Consider the following 27,753-nt stretch of genomic DNA (forward strand, 5'->3'; position numbering starts at 1 on the left):
TCACAGATAAATACAAAAAAAGGAGTAGTAGTGAACTATATTAAAAAATGTAAAGTGCAAATAGCTATGTTACAGGAGATGCACTTGGAAGAAACTGAACATGTGAATTTGATAAAGAAAGTTTTTCAGGATGGCTGTTCAGTGGAATATCTGGGACAACGGAAAACAGATGTACTTACATTAATTGCAAGAGGAGCTCCTATAGTGATAGAAGTTAAAGATAATAATGGCAGATTTGTAGTGCTAAGGGGCTACTGGCAAGGGAGAAGGATTACACTGGCATGCATTTATATTCCACCTAAAACTGCTACAATGGAGCTTAGGAACATTCTGGGAGAAATAATTTGTTTTCAGCAAGGAATATTACTTGCAAGTGGAAATGGAATTTGATTTGCAGCAGTGAAAATGCGTCTGGGGGCACAGAAGGGAAAGTATAACAAAGGAGGGTAGATTTTTGAAGAAATTTCTGACAATATTTAGCAAGGAAGATGTGAATTCAGTAATAGGAATTTGGAATTAATTTACATATTATTCCCCCAAGATATAAAAAGTGGGCTAAGCTAGACAGAATTTACAATTTATACGCACTCAATAACTACTTCACATCATACACCAATAATAACTAAAATAAAAACACTGGGTAATGAAATAAAAATGAGACACTGGCACTTTCCCACCTATCTATTGAAAAGAGAGGAATTTAAGGAATGGATAGTGAAGATTATTCAAGAGCTATTCAAAATGATAGAAATTACTTCTGAAAATATTTCTAGTAAGTGGGACAAAATTAAGATGGAGTTTAAAAATAGGGTGGAAATAAAAGAAAGGGAGCTATAGTAAAGAAGTAATGAGAATTATTTAGAGGGACTGACAAATGTTAAAGTATTGCAGAACAGGGGGAATCTCGCAGAAAAAGAAGAGGATCAACTGCAGAATGCTAAGTAGAAAATAAGGGGGATTACCTTGATAATGTACACAAGTTTAGAAAGACTGCCAAGCAACTGTTTTTTGATAAGAACGCTAGAGCATAAAAACTTTTAGAACGACTCAAGCAACAGAAAGTAGAAAGGGCTGTCGCCAAGCTTAGGGAGCCTATAACAAGGAAAGTAGCAAGAGATCCTGTAGAGTTATTAGAAATATTTTGGAAATTCTATGAATGTCTGTATAAAGCACAGAAATATGGAAATCAAGAAAATATACAAATGGAGATGTTTATGGAAGAATTAAATATCCTAAGGTTAGAGGTAGATGAGGCTCAATTACTGTTAGGACAGAGACAAGATAAAAATTGTGATGTATTATCAATCTACAAGAAAGTCCCCAGGAAGAGATGGTTTTCCTGTAGAAGTTTGGAAGCTAGGAGGGAAAAAAAATCTGGAAGGTTTTGTTTAACAGTATTTTAAGAGGAGGAGAAGTACCAACATCCTGAAAGAAAGCAGTGGTAGCTGTAATACCTAAAGAGGGTAAAGATCCATCAGATCCAGCTTCATACAGGCCCATTTTACTAGTAAACCATGATTATAAAGTGTTCATGTTTATAATGGCTAAGAGAATGGCAAAAGTATTCCCAAAATTAATAGATATGGATAGATGTGGTTTTGTGGAGGGGAGACAATCATTTGACAACATTAACAGAACACTGATGATCCAGGGGGAGGCAGACTATAAGAAAATACCTTTGTTATTGGTGGGTCTTGATGCAGAGAAAACATCTGACAGAGTAAGCTGGGATTTTATGAGCAGGGGAGGAAGGATTTGCATTTCCTAAAAAAAATTATAAGGTTGATTAGGAGGATCTATGAGGGATCGGAGACAAACATTTAAGTGGGTGTGGTCCTTTCCAATGATTTCTGCTTGAGCAGAGGAACCAGGCAGGAGTGTCCTATTTCCCATTTGTCATTTACATTACATTTAGAACCACTAGCAAAGAAAATAAGGGACTCAGAAATTCAAGGATTTAATTGGTATGGTAGTCAAGAAAATCTGGCTCTATTTGCAGATAATATTATTTTATACCTGACAAAACCAGAAAGAGACATTACAGTGTTGTGGAACATTTTGAAATAGTCAAATCTTTTCGGGATACAAAACTAATGAAGCTAAAACAAAGGCAATAACAGTAAATTATGTACACACATATGAATTGGTTCAGCAATATCCATATTTATGGGGACATGATAAAATGAAGTATTTAGGATTATGGATTAAAAAAGATTCTAGTGTGGCAGCTAAGGATATGTGGGAAGAGACTAAATAAAAGATAATATAAAAATGGAGAAAATGGAAGCTTTGTTATATGGACGATAGTAAGATACAAGCAGTTAAAATGTTTTTAGTCCCTTTAGTATTATACGCAGGTCAGGCATATTTTTATCAACCAGAGAAGTTGTGGACAGCAATTAATAAAGAGCTGAAGGACTTTATCTGGGAGGGGAAGATAGCAAGAGTCAAGTGGGATTAAGCTGATTCTTCCAACAGAACAGGGCTGGTTTTGATTACCCGATTTGAAGAGGGTATTTCAGAGCTACACAGTTAAGGCTCCTATACATAGCACAAGCAGAAAACTATAATTCAAAGTGGAAAGGGATGATGAAGAAACAGGAGGGAATCTCAAGAAACAAGGACAGACTGGGACTTTGGATGAAGACCTTTAAGGAGAATAACAATAATCATACAGAATATTATCTCTATAAAGTAGCAGAAAGTATCCTAAGAACTAAGCCAACATGGGAATGGAGAAAGGAGATTCTGCTGATAGGGGTGACTGCAATTAAGGATATAGACAATAGACAAGAGGTGACTGGAATTTATTGCAGAAAACTGGCAAAGGAACCAAAGTGTTGGGAGCAAATAACTAGAGAAGGAAAAGTGATAGAATGGGAAGACACCAAGAATTATTTGGACTGCAGGTTAGAGATTGCATTCCCTATCATGATTGTTGAGTATAGGCAAAGAGAAAGAAATAAGGGTCCTAAACGAAAGACCAGCACTGGTAGAGTTTTTAGTAAAGTACAGCATATAATATATTGCATGATAACTAAAAGAATCAATCAGAGGAGGTTAGAAAGGAGTGGGAAGAGAGTGGATAAGCAATTCACAAAGAAACAGTAGGAAGATATATGCATGTCTCCCAAACATGGAACAAGATCTAGACGACTTACTGTTTCTGCTTGGAAATGTTTACACAGATATTTTTACACACCAAGTAGACTCCAGAGAATTTTTCTTCAGGTAGACAGCATAAGTTGGAGGTCTGATGGGGAATAAAGAGACAACTGAGCACATTTTCTGGGAGTGCAGTGAGTTGGCGGAATTAAGTATTCCCTGTGGGTTGCACTGTCAGAGATACTGGATGGGCAGATTGGTTTAATGAGGGTGATGGTTTTTCTGAGCTATGATATGGAATCGGAATTGCCTAGACATAGTAAGGCCTTGCTGTGTCTAATTATGGTGGCTGCCAAAAAAGCAATTACTAGAAAATGGAAATCAAAATCTAAACTAACTGTATTAGAAAGTAATGAATATAGTAACAGAGATAAAACAACTGGAATTGAAAGCTTTAGGAAAAGGGTAGGAACAATCTACGTAGGAAAAATGGGAATTGTTGGAACAATACATACTGGGGAGGAATGAGGCTTAACAAAAGGCAGGACTTAAAAGAGCTATGTAATATTTGACTGAAAATGATTGCGTAGATTACAAGTGATGTACAACATTTGCAACTGTGAGTGTGTCAGTATGGATTGTGATGTAAAATGCTTACAACTAGGACTATGTAGGTGTGGTTTATTTTCATTTATATAAATGTATGACTGCCTACATCATAAGTGATGGTTTGATAAAGATGTTTCTTATTTAAAAAAAAAGAAGAGGGACAGGAATTGAATAATTTAAGTAATGCTGATTAGGTTACATGACATATAGCAATGTATGTGAAGTATAAGATTTCTAAATGTAAACTTGTTAATACAGATTGATTACTTTTACATGAATGTAAATTTGCCTATGTCAGAAGTGATAATTCAATAAAGGTATATAAAAAGAAAAATCTGCAGATTTGACAGGTGAGAGCATACAGGTCATGACAGCTAACAAAGGGGATCTGATAGAGCATTACCCTTTTTAATGTATTCACTGCAACCATAGCTATAAAATGTACTGCAAAGCCTTGCAGAAAACAACGTGCCGTTGTCCAAAAATTCTGGTGGTGGAGGTGTTTATTTCTTTTGCATCCTGGATTCAAATTCACTGGAAAAGGAGGATGTCTTTTTTCTATGTTGTCTACAAAGTTGTTCTGTTGCTGTGACCAACCACTGATATTTTCAAAACAAAATGACCAGCCATTGCTGCTTTTAACACAAAATGAAAAAGCAAAAGCCATAATCCCTTGGATTCAGCATCAACCTTCCTTACTGGTAGGGGAGGGTAATAATGTAGAAAATACTACTGTACTCCATAGCTCTCAACCTTCCATCTCCAAAATGAGGAACACTCGCCTTCATAATGTGGAACAAATGGGCAAAATGTGGAACACATACTAATGGCTTACTAACAACTTCAACTAGGAAGGTCATAGGATGGTTAAACTATGCTGGTTTTACTTATAAAGAAGATCCTTTAATTAATTAATATGATTAATTTCTATTTACCATGAATTTCACTTAAAAAAAAAAATGCCTAACACTAAATGTGTGACAGACCCTTTCAATGTGGAACTTTGAGGAACTTCGACGAACATGAACTTTTTAAAACCCCAAATGAGGTACGTTCCTCGTAATGAAGTACATTTGAGAGGTATGTACTCTCACAGAAAAATGTATTTTATTTGAGAAAAATTTTGATTACTTTGTACAGAACAAAACACGTAAACGGATGAGCACTTTCATCCTTCAGGTTATGAAGAATCGTGTCATCTGTCTTAAGTTTTTGGTAGGGCTATCTTCTCCTGTTTAAATGAAAACAGGTTACTCAACACACTTTTCTTTGAGACTAGAACATTTATACAATGCTTTTAAAATAAAACTAAGTGAAAGATGATGAACAAGTAAGACCAAGAAAGCATCTGAAGGCTAACTGCACAGAAATACGTAACTGCACTAAAACTGCCTATTCTGTTGGAATCACTAAAGTTTTGCAATACATTAACTATAAGAAAATAAACCTTATAAGCATTGTAAGGTATCCCTTCTACTTTATTTTCTATTTACAATACTCTAAAAATGTAAACTAGTACAAAATTACCGATGGGAGGGATGGCCTAATGGTTAAGGTGTTTGCCTTACAAACACAAGGTGCAGGGTTTGAGTCTCACAAGGAATAATTGGCTAGGCTTACAATGGCTCGCAAGGGCAGTTAGCCTAATACTAACCTATGAACTATGAATGTCCAGATATGTTATGTTTGAGATTACCGCATTTCCTCTACACAATGAAAATAAGATGGACAGAACCTATACTGAAGTTTATACATGTGTTAAGAACAGCATATCAAAACAGCTTAATCTCATCTGTCACACAAATTAAACACTGTTTTCTTTCAAATTTTAAAATATATTTTTAAATTTATCCATCTTCTTAATTTTTATGTTAACACATCAGTGAGGTAAAACATATTTATAGTGTTATACAGTAGCAAGGCAGACCTCCAAAAATAATATTACTTTAGGGACAATTTTGACTTTGTTAAAAGACTCAAATCCAGCAAATTTGGGACATGTTTGACATGCTGATTGGTTGATAACATAATGAGATTATTCCCAGAAACCTAGGTTACTGAAATCTCTAAAATGAACATAAATACAAGATATTACATAAGTACACCATGTATGAAACTCTACAAATGCGTGCTGTACAGATGTGCAACAACTTGACAAATGGGAAGTTTTTATTGACACAGGGAATAATGTGAAGTATTATTTACCTACTTATTTAAATATAATCTAACTGGGAAGTAGTTTGGAGTGTGGACTCTTCAGCTGTAACCGGAGGACACAAAGACAAAGATATATACAACTTATATATACACACATGCAGATGCAGCCCCACAATTTATTGTAACCAATCAGACATTTTTTTTTGGGGGGGCGGAGGTAAGAGGCAACTGGGGAACATAGAGAAACCCATACAGATGTGGGAAGATCACCATCATCCAGAAGACAGATATGAACCCAAGATCTTGAAGCTGCGAGTCAGAGATCTTAGTATTAAGCCATCACTGCCTAAGAGGTTCCATTTGACATGTACTGCAACTACTTAGCATCTTTCCTTTGATGGATGGATCTTCTTGAATATAATACATGTAGCACTTTCTATTCTACCAGGTAAGATCAATGGGCAAGTGCAAAACATACTAAACATGTGGCAATTTTAGTTGAATGAGTAAAGATACTGTGCTTGAAATAATTACACTATTGCAATGCAAAAGAAAAGTAGCAATGAATTCCCATTTGGTAAACATAATTAAAACTCTAGCATACTGTCTTTTCCCTTTTAAATACCAGATTCTTGACCTGCAATAGAATGTATATAAGATGCATGAAGGGTGGGTGGTTGGATGGATGGATGTGTCATTCTGCACTGGTTGGTCTGGTTGCCTTATTTATGTATGCCGGAAGGAATTAAATCATTACAATAAAAGGTGCATCAAATCCCAAAACACTAATTAGCATAACCAAATTAGATTGCTTGCTATTCAATTGCTTAATAGGGTACATTACATGGGAGGACGGTGGGGTGGTAGTCTGGAAGATGTTGTACAATTACAAAAATCTTGGATGCAACCATGTAGCTGATAACAGTAAAGTGCAAAAAGAAATCACACACACACATAAATATATATATATATATATATATATATATATATATATATATATATATATATATATATATGTATATACACACATACGCACACACACGCACACACGCACACACGCACAGTAGGCTTAATACAAATCCAAAAAAAAAAGAAGAGGGACAACAGTAGACTACCCATATTATCTCTGTAGGATTATCCCCCTCAAATAATTACAGTGCTGTTGAGTACTTCAGCAAACTTCACTATCTGTCTTTGGTGGAACTATAAAAGCAGTACTGTAATACTTAGCCAGGCTTCCAACATGTATGCATGAATCATACATGTTGACAGTGTGTTAAAACAGGATTCCCTGCTGTACTGCCTTGTCCCTACAACAGACAACTAGCTTTTGGTGTGAGTGAATATGTTCACAGTTGTCAAGGTCTCACGTTTTAAATGTTCTGAACAGGATGCCTGATGAGCAGCAGCAGAAGTGACAGCTGTAGTAACAGCCTGTGCCCCACTGCTGCTCAACTATGTTTTATTACATCTGTTAAAACAAAAGTCAATACGGAGAGTGAACCATTCTGAAAAGGGCCGTTTGGTAAGAGGACATTCCAGCTTGTCTTTTGTGGCAGAAAAAAGAGAGAGCTGGTTAGATGACACGCCTTTACTTTTTTCCACGCTTGCTCATTCTAACCTGGGAAGAAACAAGGAGGTTACAAGGATTGTTTCCGGGAGACGGATGAAGGTACTTTTAATATGATACAAAGATTAGTTTTGTAGCTTACCTTATTTCAGTGAAAGAATGCATGGCTTGCTGCACTGTCAAAATGTACAACTCAGAAAATCTATCAGATATTATTACTACCAAAAAGCTGCAAGGATATCTACATCAGCTTTTCCATTATTAATTTTCAGCCCTAAGCCTGGGGAAGATGGGATGCTGACCATCTGAAATGCAGGATGTTTATTTTACTAGCTATAAAGTAAGTTCCAGGCCAAAGAGTAAATTTATTTTGGGGAGGGAGAGGGCAAGTAACTGGTCCTGGGAGCAAACTGTTGACAAAACTTGCATACCAACTCTTGGAAAATAATTTACAGGACCTGTCTGTCTGAAATAATATAGCATTTGGTGCAGCAAGTGAACTTCACCCATTTAGGGCAGATAGGAAAATTCTGAGATTAAAAGGAGCAATCATTATTAAGCCCTGCACTGGAAGGATTGGAATACATTTCTGAGGATGGTGTATATCATTACTTTCTGTCTTGCCTATCCTGCCTGATGAATGACTTCCTATAGCCAAGCTATGTATATGTCAGAAAACTACAGACATATTAAAGAACGTGGATATGAAACACAGTTTAAAGAAGCCATTATATTATTATTCTTTTCTAATTTACTGAAACGTTCTAAAGCTGTCTGCCTAAATATGGCATTTAGTCCAGGGAGGCATCCATAATGTTTCTCCTCCATATTCCATGGAAAGGGCAGAATACAACTATAGGCACACTTTCTAATACTGAATGCAGCTGTTGTTAATCTCATGGAAGCAGTCACTCCATCATAAGTAGATTTTATGTCAGTTGGTTCAAATCTTGACACCTTGTCCTTGCTATCGCACTTGGGGAAGGGACTATATGTTATCTTCAGCTTATTTAAATGTGAAGTTTTGCTAATGTTCTACATGTACCTAGCCAATAACTCTAAATGCCAGGTTACATGACGTACATATATCTGCCCACAATCCTGTTGGTGGGACTGTGACAATATTACATCTGTTTACTTCTGGTAATGTGCTATGCAAAAGGAAAATTAAGATCGACCTTTTTTCATGTTTACATAAACTTCTTGCCTATTTATGGAAGGAGTTCGGTACAACCTTGACACCTTTTCTGATAGAAACATATACTCAACTTCATGCCAGGCTGCAACCAAATGAAGTATGAGCCTGTGAATTTTACAGACTTGACAGAGGTTTATCTGACTTCTGCAACTTATAAAAAACATCTGGAGGGAGCCAAACGTCAATTACTGTTGATCAGCAGACCAAACATGATACCCTGGGTACAAATCAATCTGTTTTACACAGAAGTCTGCCTTTATACAGGAAGACATAAAGGAAGGAGACTTTCTTTCTGGAGGAATCAGTAACAAGTACTGATGGGGACACCTTCAAAGATGCTGTATTAGAAACGACTTTTTAACAGTTGGATATGTATGGGTCTAATACAGCTGTTAAGGCTTGGGCCTACACAGCCTCCTGCACAATCCATATATATTCTGCCACTAAGTGGCAGTAACCTGAGACTGGTCTTTGGACTAACAGTAGTACAATGAGGCCAGTACTACGTTATACATCAGAAAAAGGTATTATCACAGATAGTAAGGGTGTCTGATCGGTCACAGTTTTGTAACCCATTATATTAAAAAATAAATAAATAAATAACTCCCTTTCCTAAGTTTTTTTCTTTCTGAAGAAATATGAATCAGCTCTGTGACTATCGGATTATTTCTTCTGCAGCTGAAGGTTTGCTATGAAAAGGATGTTACTTTTCTCGCTACTACCCAAACAGTGATTTTTACCTTTTTTTTTTTTTTTTTTTTTTGGTCAGGGTATAATTTCTTTGCAGCGGGACCCCTTTGAAGGTATGTTACCCAGTGTAAGACATAGGCTTGGACCTGTGCTACTAACATCTGGCTACCATGACAAAGAGAGCATGGGAGACATTTTGAACACAGTTTATAACCTGTAAAAGTTTTAGAAAAAGTCACATGCAGCCTTTCATTTTTTCCCCTTTCAGAAGGGATCTAGATCAGTTCTGTGTCTGAAGTTAACTTAAAAGTGACTGATTATTTATTTATTTTTTTACAAGGATTTGCCATAAACATTTTCTGGAAAAAGGACATGCATTTTTTTCTCCCCTCTAATCATTACAGATGATGTTTCCTTACAGCCTTTAGAGAAAGGCTACAATTAATAGCAAAGGACTTTAAAGGAAGGAAGGATTTTTTAAATATATTTTCTACCTCTTTTCATACATGTTACCAAAGAACCTGCCTTCTAAGTTTTTGTAGGCTGCTTAACCAACATGACTGTTTCGACACTTATTCACTTGTCTTCCTGACTAGCTATCCAAATCACTATCTTGAATTCTGAAGTCTACAGATGCAGTCCCTGAAACAATCTTAATTGTTTGAAAAAGGAGTTTATGCACATTAAGTACAAGATGTGCAGTACCCTGGAATATTACCCTTATTGCAAGACCCCCCCCCCCCCCCGCCGGCAAAAACACTTAAAAAGAGTACAGTAAGTTAAAATATTCACTATTCTCCACTGGATGTGCTCTTTGTTTTTCACAATGGCAGGACTTGCAGTTAGGAGTCTTGAACTTACAGCAAGTAGCCATCTGTCTGTCTAGCTGAACTGGAAAACAGGCATGTCTTTGGACTCTTTATAGCCATAACCCAGACTATAAGAGAGCGAAGGTAAATACAATGTATTTATGGATATTTTAGTGTAACCAATCAACCAGCATGGTTCTGAAAGATTAGAGGAACTAAATTACTTCTCACACATCCAGAATAGCACAAACAGAACAAGTAAACTCAAGACAGGAAGTGACATGAGGTCAGGACTGAACTGTAACCCCTGCGACTGCGACGCAGAGATCTTACCACTATGTAACACAGCTCAATATAAGTATGTTGCTAACATTCTGACTTGAGATCTGTGTTTTAAAGTGCAAATATTCCCCACATACTGGTTAAAAATGGTTTAAGGGTGACTCCATCATTTAATTTATGTGACATATGGTAATATACAGACAATCCCTTCAGCATAGTATGAAGAGAGCAGCTATGTGCAGGATGCTTTCACTTGAGCCCGAAAGGACGCTAATGTGGGTGGTGAAGTTTTTGTAATCCCACCTGCTACACTTAATGGACTTAAGCTTGTCAATGTCACATTTAATACTGCATCAGCATCCTATGGAAATTATTTTCATTTACAGAAGGTAAGGAGGGAACACATATACTAAGTTCCTTGCCTGCAAAGGACAGCATGTGAAGCAGAAACCAATCTTTTGAGTCTGTAGTGATGCACAGATGGTTAAAACTGGGAGACACCTAAGTTTTGAAAAAAACCCTAGACCTCATGCAATACTTAAAGAGGGGGTTGTAAATGTGTTTTATAACATTTGTATGTTTTGCTAGGGTTTTTCTGTCTAGACCCTAAGTACACTTGCTCAGGGATGTTTGCTTACTTCAGAATATTCTAATCATGTCTCCTTTCGTGTACATCTGTCATACAGTCAGTTTGGGGCAATTCTAGAATGTACAAGGTGTACTGTGGCAGACAGAAGTTTTCTGTAGGTACACTCTACTCAATAGGGAGTCACTGCACAGAATATTCTTACTTTCCCAAGATGCAAGGGCCTCAAAAATGACCAAACAAGCAAGCAAGTACAGGTGGAGGCAAGCTTTGCCACCCCATTCCATATTAACATGTTTTTTGAATTTCATTGTGAAATGAATGTGTTTGCTCTTGTGTGAACTCCAAAATACTGTCAGTCATTCTAGTATCAGGGCAACTATGTAGTATGTACTAATACCTGAATATTAAACCCATGACTAAATCATGCAGCTCACTGAAGGAATTAAGCAACTTATGTGAATATTAAAAGAAAAAAAAAATCAAACTGCTTGCAGATTTAATTACTCATAATGATGAATAATACAGATATATAAAAAAGCAATAGAAACAGTGGAACACTTATCATTACGGGGATAAAACAGAGCACAAAACAGAAGTACACATGCTTGGATGGTCCATGTCAACAGCAGTGTGGACTACAGATGCAGAAAAACAACTACACTCAAATTATCTATAGTATTATCCCAGTTATTTCCATTAGGGGTGATATATAATTATCGATCATGGGTTGAAGAAGGCCAATCTATAACCAAATGGGACAGGGTTAATTCGAGCACAATAAGGTAGACTGGCTAGGCTTAAAATAGCCTGCAAGGGCAGCTAGCCTAGTTCTTACCTATGAACCTACACAGAATATCCTCATATATAGGCAATTTCCATACAATGTGATACAGCAGATTTTGTAATGAATTACACTTCTTCCCTGTTGCACCACTCCTTCAGAGAAAGCACTCTGTACAGCTCACCCTTTCATTCACTAAATTTTCTCAATCAGCCTTATGGCCACTAGTAAAATATTTTGTGTCATCACAGGCACAGACAGAGCAGGTTGAAGAGGGCAGCAGCCTGAGTTGCAAGGTGCAACTGTCAGATGCCAATGGTGCATTGCTGCAGTACTCCCATGCAGAAATGGTTGCTGATAATGGACTGGTGGTCATGGCTGAGGTGGTAAATAGTTGTGGGTGTGTGTGGTACTTTAAATGTACTAGGCCACGTGTTGCATTTTAGCAAGCCGTATGTTACTGTTTTACAGGAGAAGAGCCTTTTGGGATACCTCCATCCTGGCTGGACTTTTTTTTTTTTTACTTTGCTCCAGAACTGAGAAAGGATTTTTGTTTTTAACTCCTCAACTTATAGTTGATGGATGCATCAAATTGGGAAACTGCACAGGGTGCCACATAACTTAGCTGTACGTTTTGTTTACTATTAAAAACACTATTGTGAACTGCGCTTCTTTCAAAACAAGTTAATTCAGCTGTTGAAGCCACATGGAAATTATCAAACTAATTCACAGCTGCAGCTTAAACAACAGCACCAGTTTTTGAGCCATTTACTGTAGCATCCACATTACAGGTTAAATTATCACAGAAAAAAGTTCTTTCAGAGAAGGAAAATACTGAAATAGAGACATTTAGCAAGTGTTTTCACATACAGCCTCCTACTCACACAAGGAACACAGGTCATTAGTGCAATCTGAACTGAGAAGCTGGACCAAACTTTATTTATGGACCACATTATGTCATTCTCACAGAAAATAAATCTGCACCCACGGAACAAGAAATACAAGGAAAATCATGAAATGAAGATCTGAATATGTCATAAGCACTGAAAATTTGTAGCAAACTAGAATTAAAAAAAAAAAATAAGAAAAACCCCACCACTGTTATAATTACATACACAAAAGCAGAGAATATAATTTCTGAAAATCCTATCAGATGTACTTCAAAATTAACCTTTTGGATTGCAAATAAAGACGGGTCCTTGCTGCAGAAACATCAGGTTAGTGCTTTGAAATGACAATATTTTCCTTCTGCCTCATACTTTTAATTCTAAAGGTAACTACAGTTTACCCGCCATCTCAAGTTTTAGTTTGAAAGTTGCAATTACTGTTTAACAGATATGAAGATTTAGGTGGGCATCTTGTACACCAAGAACAGCAAAATGCAGCATCTGAAAATGTTATTAAATATTTCTGGCTAAAAGATGACCTGGCCATACTGGCAGTTTTACTACAGCAAGCATCTTTTGTTGTACTTGTTCTTGGTGTATGTGGTGAGCTTTAGCCCCATTAGCGGGTAACAAAGTGAGTACCACTTTTGTTGTGAAGCTTAAAGAGCTTCCAAAAAAAAAGAATTCTGCTAAGCAGTTAATTAGTAAATAACAAAGCTGGAATTCAGTTTTAAAATAATCACTCTAATATAACTTTACCCTTTCACAGACAGGGCTTTAAAGCCTCAGGGAAGAGAGTTATTGGATACTGAATGATCTAATGACAAACTTCTATGGCACTAGCTGTCTGCACGTGCAGCACACGTTTCACACTCAAAAACATTACACTATAAATGTAATAAATCAATATCTGCAAGTGAATATGCATGAACATGCATCAACACGCTTTTTTTCTGACCTGGTTCAAGAAAGAATGCAAGATTTCCTAATGATAATAAATCAATCGGTTCCTGCTGTATGGTTATGGAATTTAAGCACCACTGCTGAAACACAGAAGCACCATAGACTACCACAAAAAAAAAAGCATCAAAAATGTACATGAGAAGTAAGTACTTGATTTGTACTTCTGGAACTGACCTCTTTTAACATTTAAAAATAAGGTTTAACTAGCTTATATAATAATGAAATAAAAAAATAAAGGCAGTGAGTGCTGGACCTGGAGTAGGTACTCTTATAGGCTGGGACACATCTTAACAACTATTCCAATGATGGGATGGTACCTGGAATGTGACTTAACACAAATGTTTCATGTTGCAGCTAATTATGTCAATCAGGGCCTGCCATGCAAACCATTTGTTAATTATGTCTCAAAAGATGTTCAGCCTTATTTCCTACATAAAGAAAGCTGCGTGACCTTGCATTAAAGGTAACACAAAATGACTGGCCATAAAGCAAACCTAGACTGGTTGTAACAGCACAACAATGTTGTACATGGAGATCAAACAGTGCCTACATTAGCAGTTTAAACAGCACAAGAAAGAGAACAAAATATATTTAATGAAAACAAATATCAAAAATCCATTAAAGTAAATCCCCTGCTGAATTCAAATAAACAGCTTACGTATCAAGGTTTGGATGATGAAAATTCAATGGTCCAAAACATAACATATCCATCAAACAATTCAAGAACCCATGCAGATAGGCAGCAATATATAAGCTACACAGTTACTCATAATACCTGTTACATGGATATGCAGCAAGAAAAAATGATAGCAAAGTCCACCAGTGGGGGTAAACTGATTAATGGCAATCATATCTATGCTTGTTTTAGCCTGCATACTGCAGCACGTGTACAACATAATATGATATTATACATAATACAATCCCACTGGTACACCCCAACTTAATCATCACCAAAACAATACTCTAATAACTTACAAGCACCTTTTCATCTAACAGAAAGTTACAATCCACATGCAAACTGAGAGGCAACATAACTACAGAACAAGAACTACATTAAAATTATAATAAATATGGGGAACGCAAAAAAGTATCATGGTACACTAGGAACAATACAAAATAAATTATTGAAGGATGTGGGTCTTGCAAAATGTAATGCTAAAAGTTTATAGCATAATTACAGTTTCAGTTTTGAAAAGATCAAACTTGTTTTCAAACAAAATGTAATTAGTAAAAAAGTTCAAAATATAAATATTGATGCTGGCAAAGTCCTTCTTAAATGATAATTAGCAGCTTGAACTTGTTTTGACTAATTTTCATAAAACTAAGTGTGGTACACACCAATGTACATGAGATGATGCATCACACATATGGCCGTAGATATTTCACCTTCCACCGTTTTGACCTCATTCTGAAGAAAAAATACAAGATCATTAAGAATAAACAAGAAGCTACATACAGAACAACACAAAGGCTCATGTCCACATTTGAGAATCCAATCCCAAATATAGACACAGACTGCAGTGTGTCTCTTGGGACGCGTCCAATTTTTACTACATCCTTACTAGAGTGTTTTTCAAAATTCTCACCAGCTCTTTTTAGGGTAGCTGCAGAAGTGTATTTAGCATCTGAAATACTTCTATCTTTACTTTGATCCCTTTTATTTAAAGTTTGTTTATCATCTCCATTGCCCACTGCATACTCTCCATCACTAGCCTTGTCATCTGTGTATTTATATGAAATGTTTTCCTCACTGTAATAGTGTCTCAAGAAGTTTAGCACTTCTCCTTCGTTCCAAGTGTGAAGGCCCCCTACTTCTTCATGACATGCAGGACAGAGGTCTGGAGTTGGCCACTGCAACTTTGGAAATTTTGGGTCCTCACTTGGTGATCCTGAAAAAAAAAAAGTTACAATCAGGCTACACTGTCATTTTAATGAACTTGCAAGAAAACAGCTCACAGGTACAGCATAATAAATAAAACCTTACAACTGAAAAATAACCTTCCAGTAGCTGTCTACACTTAATATCACACTCGTACTGAAAACAAAGTTTGAGCTTCTGACGCTGAAGTCTTTTACTGATACTACAGTGTAGATTCCCCACATCATTGCTGCCAGACATGTTCAGAATGGCACGCATGCTCTTATCTGATCAAAAATTGAAAAGTTAGTTGAAACTCAACTCAAGGTAGCATCAGCTGAGAAGTTATCTGCTTTATACCTTATCCACTAACATTTAACTTAAAGTACTCCCCCCATTAGAATCTCAACAGAACTTAGGTCTGATCTTCATAATCATCAAGGTTTTCCCCTAAATTGACATCTGGCAATATATAGTTAATCATAACTTGAAATTTAAATTCCACTGGTGTCTCTTGCTTCTATTTAGAAAAGCAATGTTTGCACTTATTTTACTGACAGCACTGTGAGAAGGCCAATCTTTGGGTAACCTGTAGGGACTGTATGCCGTTGGGCAATAGGACTTCTCAACTAAGCTTTCCTCTCACTTCATACATTGTTTTTTCTGCACAAAGTGTAATGCTCAGCTGAAAGGAAGAAAATGGTAGAAGCAGAAAGTTCTAGAGACTACCAAACCAGACATGGATACTACACTTCATATCGCTGCACTGATGACTGATTCTTTTATGTTTAATCACTAGGGGGCGATTCCTGGGATGGTGCACTAAAGAATAAGACAGTTCTAGCTCCAGCGTTTCCCTTTTTCTTGAGACAGTTCATTCACAAAGTTGGAAATATAAGCAGTATGATGTGTGTGTGGATGGGGGGGCAGTCCTTCATATAATGGGGTGCAGTGAGGCTTTGTTGTTTGGTGATGCAATCATGGAACCACTGCAATTTCATTAGGAAGTCAAGCCACGAGATATACCACGTGTGGAATGGAGGGAAAGAATGTTAACCAAAGATGGGGAGCTTCTTATACATTTATTATTGTACTAAGTTCATAACATAATGTTGTATATTACAGTTACCATAACAGTAGGTATTAGTAACATGTTCACTGTTGCAGTGCAAAATGTCCAAAGTCTGGCCCAAATTTCTGCCTGATTTCTACAGCTATTCATCCTTTTCAGTCTTACGCAGGCAGACACATTCCCACCTGGATGTCAGGACATCTGTGGTATAGAGGGGCAAATGGCTCCATCATCTTTTACTTCCTTCCTGCCTGTAAAACAGCAGCCATAGCACTGACCACCACGGTGACAACTGAATCAGGAGAAAATCTACGGAGGAAGGGCACATTGTAGGGTTAGAAGAGAAGGGGTGTGTGAATAACAGGTAACTGTATACGCTCCACAACCTCAGGATGGAAAGAGGTCAAGAACGGAGAAATGAAGGCAGAGAAATATTACTTCAACAGTCAATATACTCAAACATCTACAATTATGGTAAACTCCTACACAACTTCACTGTGTTCTTCATATTGTTCACTGTTGCAGTAATGCTAACTTTTGGGATGACTCCAAAAGATTACACATTGTATAATGGTTGGCTTCCTGAAGAGCTGCAACAGCCTTTGCAGTATGGTCATGGTGAAACGACCTGACTGTGAGGTGAATTGTACACTACTGCTAAGAAAAAGTGTGGAGAAACAACCAGATGGCTGCTTCCAAAGTGGCCTGTGTGCTAGCTTTCCTGAGGGAAGGTTGTGGTTACTTCTTCTGTTGTCTAGCAGAATGTGCCTTGACAAGCCCTAGTGCATCTCTTCCATGGAAAGAGCAATTGAATAGGCTATAGTGGGCTAGCCACCTGAGAACAGTCTGTTCAGTTACAGATCTGTTTTTCCTCACTACGTTAGTTTTTCTTTTCTATGTAAAACCAGAGTTGCTGATGCAACCCATGGTATGCAGAACCCTTGACCCTTTGCTCTGTAGGGGAAAAACTCTGAGAGGTAGACTGCCTGACTAAGAAAAATTCCAATCACTACCATTGGCATGAGGTCTGGGTTGCTGCAGAGGGCTACTTGCAGATAAATCTTCCAATCCATAAATCATTCCAGCAGATGTAACTGCCACCAGGAAGACAGTTTTCTATGAAAATATGCTGTAGCTACTGGTATAGATGGTGGCAGTGTCACTTTTTCCAATATACAGCTTTGGTCCTAAGGGGTGTGTGTGCGGTGGGGGGGGGGGTCCTTCCTGGAAGTTCTGAAGTGGAGAATGGTGATAAGGGACTGTTTCAATGGCAGAATGAAATAAAAGAGGGATTCCGAGACAGGGAGGCAGAGAGCAGATGGCACATACTTGTAATGAATAAGATAAGCCTGATTTATAAAAATCTGATGGGTATATGAAAATCACAGATACCACTGTTTGTTTTGGATTTAAGGCCTCTTTACAGCACCAAAAGAACATCATTTTCCATTTTGTTACATATGACTTCCTTGTATTTGGTTTCCTATCCTCCTTCACGATTGTAACTATATCCTTGGTAAACATATATCTAAAGTAGCTGATATTAAGTAAACCATGCTGTCAACCTTAAAGTTTTCAGACTGAGATGCATGCATGAACCCATGTTCTGAGATGTGTTCTACATGCTGAGGAAGTGGTATACGCTTCTTCCTTTCCATGTTTAGGAAAGAAAAATCAGTGCTGCATTGGCTAACAATGGTGCTATTGAGTAGCATTTTTGGCTTGTCTTCCTGTACCTTCTGAATAATCTGGAGAAGAACACTGATCAGAGGAAAGGTGTAAAGAAACAGCCATGATCATATTAATGAGAAGGCACAAGTTGCCCAGAGTCTGGTATCTGGCTGCAGTATTTTTGGTTTATTTATTTATTTTTTGTGAAATGAAAAGGTCTATTTCCAGTGAACTCTACCTTATAGACTCACAGGCAGTTACTAAACATGCAGTCAAAGAGACCACCGAGGACCAGAGCCCAAATTACCGACTGCACCAAAGCACTGTCTGGTTAAATGACTTGATCAAAGTCATGCAGTAGGCAAATGCAGGCTGAGGGAATCAAACCCTGTACTTTCAGACAGTAAACCAAGGCCAGAAATAGGTCATTGTTCAGCAGCCATTCACAAGGGTCTGCTTTAATTACCTGATAATAATCTGGAAAACCCATACCTCAAACACAGGATATGCCCAAAACTTCTTAGACTTCATAAGCAAGAATTCCCTGGACCAAATTTTCAAAGAACCCAATACAGAACAAAATATTCTTGATTTAGACCTTACAAACATAGCATTTATATGTACAAGCATGGCATCGGTAAGTACCGGTTAAGTCCACTTACAAACTGGTAACCATCCCTGTCAAAATCTCTAAATCTTCAGAGGCAAATATCACTGAATTGAAGAAATTCAAATGTAACAACCTTCTCAAATTCTATGATGAAGTCTCCACATTCATATATAGCTACATTACCCAAGGTGCTGATGTGGCAAGTGCTTATGTAGACAATTTGCATTCCCACCTCAAAACAATACTGGAAATTTGAGAGCAAACCAGCACAGTAGTCTACAAGCATAAATAAACTATACAATAAGAGAAAAATCTTAAACAGCAAAACTGAAGTCCCTCAAATTAAGGATAACATCAAGAAGATATCAAAGGAATTAAAAACTCTTATCAGGAAAACAAAGACATCATATAAAGTTAGACTAGCACTGAAAGCTGCTAAAGAGTACAAATCCTTCTTTTTGTAACATCAGGAAATTCAACACTGCACAGACCTCATTCAAAATGGAGACACCTAATTGGGTCCACTGGATACTGCCAACATAGTAGCAATTAAATTCAGTACAAACTTCACTCTGGAAACTACACAAATCCCATATATCTCTGAAGGTCTCATCTTCCCAATTACCACCAAAGAACATTTACTAATGTACTTTCTAAAACTACTTTCTCCATGGGACCTCATAATATACCCGGCTGCCTAATAAACAGCAGTGCACAAACGCCATCCAACCCTCTCCATAACCTGTTCAACATGATCTTAGAAACCAGCTTTGTCCCCCAAGTGTGGTGCACGGCTGTTGTAATAACACTTCACAAGGGTGGCCCCACCACTGAGCCCAGAAGTTATCGACCCATCAAGCTGATAAATCTCACATGCAAAGCCATGGAACATAACACAACAGATCTAATTAAAGCTGTTATCAAAAGTCTTATCAGACTTGACAACCAGTAGTTTGGCTTTGTCAAGGGTAGATCCTGCCTGATGAATCCAATAAACTTCTTTGAAGCAGTAGACATGGGCATGCTACCATACAGCATACCTCAACCTTGCCAAGGCATTTGATACATCTCATGTAGTTAGATGTATTGCAAACCAGCCGAAGGGTAGACCCCACACAGTAAGGGTGATGGGTGCTTCTTCACAGAAGATGAAGGTGACCAGTGGATCTGTCTTTGAATCTCTGCTATTCAGCAACTATTTCTCTGACATCCAAATCATAAATTAGGATCTCTGGTTAAACAAGTTTGCAGATGGTTGTAAACTGAACATTCTCAAGTCCCCCTCCTACATAGAGGTACTGTAACATAAAAGCTTATGTTTGACAGAAAATGGTGTACTAAAAACAAACTCAAATTATATTCCAAAAAGTGCTACTCTGTCACATTATGTAAGCAATCCTCCTCCATCCAGTTTACAGTATACACAAATGTAATGAGAGATCCTGAAACGTGTGTGAAGAGTTACCCCTCATTTGACTATCATGCAATGGCGGTTAGAAAGTCCTTTCACTTTATACAGCTCATTGCAAAACATATACTGTGAAGATCAAAAGAAGTCCTTCCCCCTTGCATTCCACACTGATTAGGCCCATCATAAAATATAATGCCCCTTTAGGATGTATCAAACTAGACACATCAAACACAATGGCTAAAGAAACCTGAGCTACCAGGAGAGAGACAGAAAAGTCTTAATTTCTGTATTCAGTGTCCTCTGGACCCCTTAGGAGGCACTGCATGTCTTGCTAACTGGACCATAAGGTATCCATTAGTACAAGACCATGTAAACCTTCATAAATCAAAACAGTCTTCGAATACTAGGACAGACCTAAATCTACTTAAACAAAACAAGATGGAGAGAAACAAAGGGCAAATTCTAGAGACAATCTCAAAGTTTGGAAGCAAGACAGAATGAACTACAAGGCAGACAGCATTGCCTCGGGGGCTGAATGAGGTAACTGCCCAATAAGGGTAGAAATGAAAGCCCTTGGTCTTGCAGTATGTGATTACTGAAGCCAAGTACTTTACAAACACTCTGGGTGCAAAATGTAAACCAAAGGGCAAGGAGGTAAACTGCTCGGTATATATTTTTTGACAGTCTTGTATGGTGTCACTGATGTCATATCTGAAATTTGTGCAAAGCTGGACAGAAGTTTAGCAAATGGCCTAAACTATCACAGTAAGAATAGGATTTTCAACTGGACAGTTTGCACCTTTACACTGACATGATTGTTTGTCCAGAATCTGAAACATAACTAGGAGTGACTAGGACACACAGCCACCAAGACAACTAATGCATTCCTGGCTTCACAGTAAACTGGCTGATTAAATAGGAGAAAAATCCAGATAAGTAATGAGATACAGCCTAGGATGCCGAGATTAGTTAGGCGTAATAAATGCAGCAATACTTTCTCCTCTTCTATAATGCACGCAGCAATAACCTTGAGAACAGTGAGGGATGTACACGTTGGGAGGATTACAAGCACACACACACACACACACACACACACACACACACAGTAAAGTGCAATTTCCCTTAAGAGCACACAGAGATCACAGTCAGTCTGGGGCTGATTTCTCTCTCTTTCTCCAGATACCCAATAAGACTGGCACAGCTATAGAGTTAAGATCTCAGCTGAGTGGTCAAGCTAAGACCTCCAGCACCCTCTCTGTCCAACCAGTGTTTTGTGTCTCTGCCCAGGTAGCTAACACGTACTTTGAGATTGAGATTTGACTGATACACACACACACACACACACACACACACCCACCCACACACACAAATATTCACCTAGAAAAGGCTGTCACAGGTTTACTAGCTATGCCCCCCTTCTGCCCAGACTATAAAAGGTAGCACCAGCTGCCACCAGCCACCCTTATCAGCTACTATAAGGCCCTTACAAAGGGTGACCAATCCTACTGTGTAATGCTACTACAAATCCAAATGGTAGTTTTGACCAAGACTTGCAAGGCTATTTAGGAGGGGCCTGTACAGTGTCACCAAATACATATGCAAGTACCCTAAAGAGATTAAATATGTCTCACAAATATCAGTCACAAAGCTAGGTTTAAATATATTTAATAATAAATAATAAAAGAACAAGACATTACTCAAACAACATAGTTACTTCAGAGTTCAAAATCACAGGAAATATTTTAAAACAGCATTGCAGGACAGTCTCAAATACCGAAAATATCTAAACTAATCTATATCTAAAAGAGGGTTTCACTTCAGAATCCTGAAATATCACAATCTTAAACGTCATAATCTGGAACCCAAAATCCTGAAAATTCAAAATCCTGAATCACAAAATACTGAAAATATACAGGACACAAACAATGACAATATTCCAGTACAAGGACACAGAGAAACACATACAAGACAACGGATAGCACTTTTCACCAAGTATATATTTAAACTCCAAGATTGCACTCCACAGAAAAAAATGACAAACATACCATCATGTGTTCATGACTGACTGTTGTAACCTTAGTAACATTCCCTTTTAACTTGCTATACTACAACATAACTCATGATAGTGTAGTGAAGTGCAATCTTGGAGTTGATATATTTAAGTAGCAGGGGGTGTGGGGGGCACAGCCCCCAACATGGTGGAGTGCAAAGGAGCTTGACCCCATCTTATATTTGGTGGAATGTAATCTGGTTTGTGTTCTCTATAGTCAGTATATGCATCCTGTGTGTTTTCAGTCTTTTGGGATTCAGGATTTTGGACTTCCAGATTATGAAGTTTTATGAAATTCAGGATTGTGATATTTCAGGATTCTGAAGTGAAACCCTAAAAGAGATACTATGCCCTCAATCTTACTTATAGACAACACTCAGGCAGAAGTGCTGAGTGGCTGTTTCTAGGTCCAAGACAAGATTCAAAATGTCCAGTCTCTCTCTCTCTCTCTCTCTCTCTCAGAGAGTTCTTAAATTAATAATAAACATTACTGCTGGGTTAGCTTGGATAACATCACTCTGTCACCTGACTTCAGCTCCCAGACTAAACAGATACTAACAGAATTTTAACATCTCTGTGGGAGAAGTACATATCTCTCAGAAGTTTGCAAAACTTGGAAGTCGTAAAACAATAAAACGCTTTTACATTTGAAACCTAGTAATTATTTCTGTTTCAAGACCATACAAAAACTTCTAACTCTATACATTGTGTCTGCTGCTGAACTGAACAATAACACAATTGTAAAATTTTAATTTCAACTTATTTTCTTGAAGTTTTACAAGTTAACTCTGTATGTTCCAGCTTCTACTATTAAAACATACATTTGCACAGGGATATAGTTGACATACATTTCTGTTCTTTTCCAGTAGGGTACACTGTATAAACCCTGTTTAACATACACTTCTGCATCAGTAGTTTAATAGACACATAACATAGAGTTCTCTTACATTTGTATGACAAGCATATGAATCATGCTGATATTCACAAATGACATATGATTATTTACAAAATTCCAGATAGCTGGGCTGTCAGTATTTCTTTGTTAAATTTCTATAAAAATCATATTAATATTTACAAATGACATAGAATTATTTACAAAATTCCAGCTAGGTGGGCTGGCAGCATTTCGGGTTATCACATAGATTATCAATCTTGGCTACTTCTTTAGCTGCCAGTGACACAAAGGAGTGGTGTCCCCCAAAATTAAAGCATCACACTGTTTTGGTTTTTGACATATGACTTCATTAATATATCCAAGCAACACATTCTATTATGGGCACCAATCAAGATGCATAGTGCATTAGAACAAACATGACATTGCATTTTCCTGCCATGAGGAAAATCTACCACAATGTTGTACAGGCTGAAATAAATTAAACTCAGCTGTTACGACTGTAGTTAAGGCAGGAAGAGAGGAGAAAGTCTGGGACTGTGATAGTGAGGGTCAGAACTTTGAATGTTGGCGGTATTACTGGTACAGGGAGAGAGCAAGCCGATAAGATGGAAAGAAAGAAGGTTGGTATATTGTGTGTGCAAGAGACCAGATGGAAGGGGAGTAAGGCTAGGTGTATCGGAGGTGGGTTCAAATTTTTTATCATGGTGTACATGGAAGGAGAAATAGCGTAGGAGTTATCCTGAAGGAACAGTATGCTAAGTGTGTTTTGGATGTGAAAAGAGTGTCAGATAGAGTGATGTTTATGAAGCTGGAAACTGATGGTGTAATGATGAATGTTGTTAGTGCATATGGTCCACAAGTTGGGTGTGCAATGGATGAGAAAGAAAAAATTTGGAGCGAGTTGGATGAAGTGGTGATGATTGTACCCAAGGGTGAGAGAGTGTTGATCAGTTGATTACTTCTTATGTAGGAGGGCCAGTTTGAAGGAGATTGGAGACTGTAAAATGGTGACCAGGGAAAGTGTAGTTAGGCAGCATAGGATGGTGATTTGTAGGATGACGTTGGTGATCAAGAAGAGGAGTGTAAGGGCAGCACCAAGGATCAAATGGTGGAAACTGAAAAAGGGTAATTGTGAGGTGGAGTTCAGGGAAGAGTTAAGACAGGCACTATGTGGCAGTGAAGAGTTACCAAACAGCTGGGTAACTACAGCAGAGCTAGTAAGGGAAATGGCTAGAAATGTGCTTGATCTGACATCTGGACAGAGGAAGGATGACAAGGAGACATGGTGGTGGAATGAGGAAGTACAGGAGAGTATACAGAGAAAGAGGCTGGCAAAGAAGAAGTGGGATTGTCAGACAGATGAAGAAAGTAGACAGGAGTATAAGGAGATTAGATGCATGGCAAAGAGAGAGGTGGCGAAGGCTAAGGATAAGGCATATGAAGAGTTGTATGAAAGGTTGGACACTAAGGAGGGAGAAAAAGGACCTGTACCGATTGGCTAGACAGAGGGACCGAGCTAGGAAAGATGTGCAACAGGTAAAGGTGATAAAGGATAATGAGGAAAACATACTCACAAACGAGCAGAGTCTGTTGAGCAGATGGAAAGAGTACTTTGAGGGGTTGATGAATGAAGAGAATGAGGGGGAAAGAAGGTTGGATGATGTGGGGATAGTGAATCATGAAGTGCAATGGATTAGCAAGGAGGAAGTAAGGATAGCCATGAAGAGGATGAGGAACGGAAAGGCTGTTGGACCAGGTGACATACCTGTGGAAGCATGGAGGTGTTTAGGTGAAGTGCCAGTGAAGTTTCTAACCAGATTGTTTAATGAAATCTTGGAAAGTGAGAGGATGCCTGAGGAATGGAGAAAGTGTTTTGGTACCAATTTTTAAGAATAAGGGTGATGTGGCAGAGCTGTAGTAACTACAGAGGGGTTAAATTGATCAGTCACAGCATGAAGTTATGAGAAAGAGTAGTGGAAGCTAGGTTAAGAAGGGACGTGATGATTAGTGATCAGCAGTATGGTTTCATGCCAGGAAAGAGCCCTACAGATGTGCTGTTTGCTCTGAGAGTGCTGATGGAGAAGTACAGAGGTGGTCAGGAGGAGCTGCATTGTGTTTTTGTAGACTTAGAGAAAGCATATGACAGGGTGCCTAGAGAGGAGTTGTGGCATTGTATGAGGAAGTTGGCAGTGTCAGAGAAGTATGTAAGAATGGTACAGGATAAGTACGAGGGTAGTGTGACTGTGGTGAGATCTGTGGTGGGAGTGAGATTTGCGGTGGGAGTGACAGATGCATTTAAGGTGAAGGTGGGATTACATCAAGGATCTGCTCTGAGCCCTTTCTTATTTGCAATGGTGATGGACAGGTTGACAGACCAAATCAGACAGGAGTCCCTGTGGACTATGATGTTTGCAGATGATATTGTGATCTGTAGTAAGAGTAGGGAACAGGTGGAGGAGACGATGGTGATATGCTCCAGAGAGAAGAGGAATGAAGGTCAGCAGGACTAAGACAGAATATATGTGTGAATGAGAGGGAGGATAGAGGAATGGTGAGGATGCAAGGAGTAGAGGTGGCGAAGGTGGATGAGTTTAAATACTTGGGATCAATAGTTCAGAGTAATGGCGAGTGTGGCAGAGAGGTGAAGAAGACAGTACAGGCAGGATGGAGTGGGTGGAGAAGAGTGTCAGGAGTGATTTTTGACAGACGAGTACCAGTAAGAGTGAAAGGGAAGGTCTACAAGAGGGTAGACAGACCAGCTATGTTATATGGGTTGGAGACAGTGGCACTGACAAAAAAGCAGTAGTCAGAGCTGGATGTGGCACAGTTAAAGATGTTAAGATTTGCAATGGGTGTGACGAGGGTGGAGAGAATTAGGAATAAGTATATTAGAGGGTCAGCCCATGTTGGAAGGTTTGGAGACAAAGCCAGAGAGGCAAGATTACATTGGTTTGGACATGTGCTGAGGAGGGATGTGGAGTATATTGAGAAAAAGATGCTAAGGATGAAGCTACCAGGTAACAGGAAAATAGGAAGGCCTAAGATAAGGTTTATGGATGTGGTGAGAGGACATGCAGGTGGTTGGTGTCACAGAGCAAGATGCAGAGGACAGGAAGAAATGGAAACAGATGATCCGCTGTGGCGACCCCTAACGGGAACAGCCGAAAGACGATGATGATGTTACGACTGTAGTTACCACAGACTCTCTCAGCCATTATACTTAGTTTTACTACCATTAGGACCATTTTCAGGGCAACAGCCTAATCCACCATAATGACCAAATAGGGTAATGCTATTCAAACTCACCAAACAAAATCCTTTTTGTAAAGTCTTGTTAGAAAATGTTTTAAAGGTGTTAACACAGTGAGCTCTGGAATTTGCAGTTTTTACTTTCGAACTGCAATTTATGTTTCTGAAGTCACAGACTCTTACTGACAGGTGTCACACTTTTGGTATGAAGCCAGTGCAGCCAGCATCAGTCATTTTGCTCAAGAGTCTCTTCTTTTGAAGCACATTTAATGAGGTCAAATATTCTACCAAACAGTTCTGTAACAGGCAAAGCAGTATCCTTCCTTAGATAATTCCTTGATATTCCGAAAGTATTTAGAATAGCAACAAAGTGTAGTGCAGAAAGGTATAAACAAATCGATGAAAGGTTCTGTTCCATTAATCCACATTACAACAAAGTAACTGGTGGATCCCTATGAACCATCAGACTTACCTGTTCCGTTCCTTCACAGCCTTACCTGTTCATTACTGATACAGAGGTGAAAGCTAATATCAGGAAGGAGAAGACACCATCATGGCAGCCATCAAGGACTTTTTTTCTAGTTCACACCCTTCCCTCTGACGGCTGAAAGGTTCAAGGTCCCAAGATATAAATCTCCTGGTATGTGTTCCCATAAATGCACAAAATATAGGGTAGTTTAAGAGGCTTGCTAGAGACATGTGAACATCCCCAGCCCATGGGCTAAGTGCCATATACCCATCTATTCGGTACTTGCCCACACTACAGCAGAGTGGGCTGCTTCCCTCTGTACAAGACAGGTGAACCAACGGTTCTTCCAAAATGGCTTCACATTGAGTTACAGCTTAATTCTAGCTCATCCAGTTTGAAAACAAATTTCTGGGTAAATTTCAGTAGCTGGCTAGTAAGTGCACTGCCTAGATGCCAAGAAAAAAATACACAGGACCTGAAGGAAAATCAGCTACAAAAGGTGAGGAAAAAACATTGACTGGGAGAAGTACTGCAGCTGTTCAGCAAAAAAATAGTGCAAGCTCCAGACATAATTTCCAGTAACCTAGAGGAAAGCATAAGATAACTGCACACAGACCTGGTTAAAACAAACAAAACACTGATGGAGTATATCAACTCAAACAACAAAAGGCTGGGAAAATATGAAAAGCTTTAAACAGATATTTAGATGAGTTGATAAAACTGCAAAAATCAGAAGGCGAAATGAAGAAAAGGCTGGCTGAATATGAGACTGCTCAAGAAGAGATGTTTCAAAGAAATAACAGAATTAGAGGACAGTGCATGTAGAGA

General features: G+C 38.3%; 1 protein-coding gene across 2 annotated transcripts in view; it reads right to left on the minus strand.

Annotated features, from left to right (window-relative positions):
- The window catches only part of LOC122790285 (LIM/homeobox protein Lhx3), a 1,376,718-nt gene that overhangs the window by 207,181 nt on the left and 1,141,784 nt on the right, over window positions 1–27,753 (minus strand). The window contains exon 12 of one of the 2 annotated variants that reach the window (XM_044057787.1): window positions 14,873–15,529. The exons of the other annotated variant lie outside the window; for it this stretch is intronic. Coding sequence (XP_043913722.1) covers window positions 15,000–15,529 — 530 coding nt within the window. The 3' untranslated portion in view covers window positions 14,873–14,999. Of the gene's footprint in view, window positions 1–14,872; window positions 15,530–27,753 lie in introns of those variants that run through there. 2 annotated transcript variants of the gene reach the window in all.

Source organism: Protopterus annectens, chromosome 16.part0 (assembly GCF_019279795.1).
Source record: "Protopterus annectens isolate FY-2018-M chromosome 16.part0, PAN1.0, whole genome shotgun sequence".
NCBI lineage: Eukaryota > Metazoa > Chordata > Ceratodontiformes > Protopteridae > Protopterus > Protopterus annectens.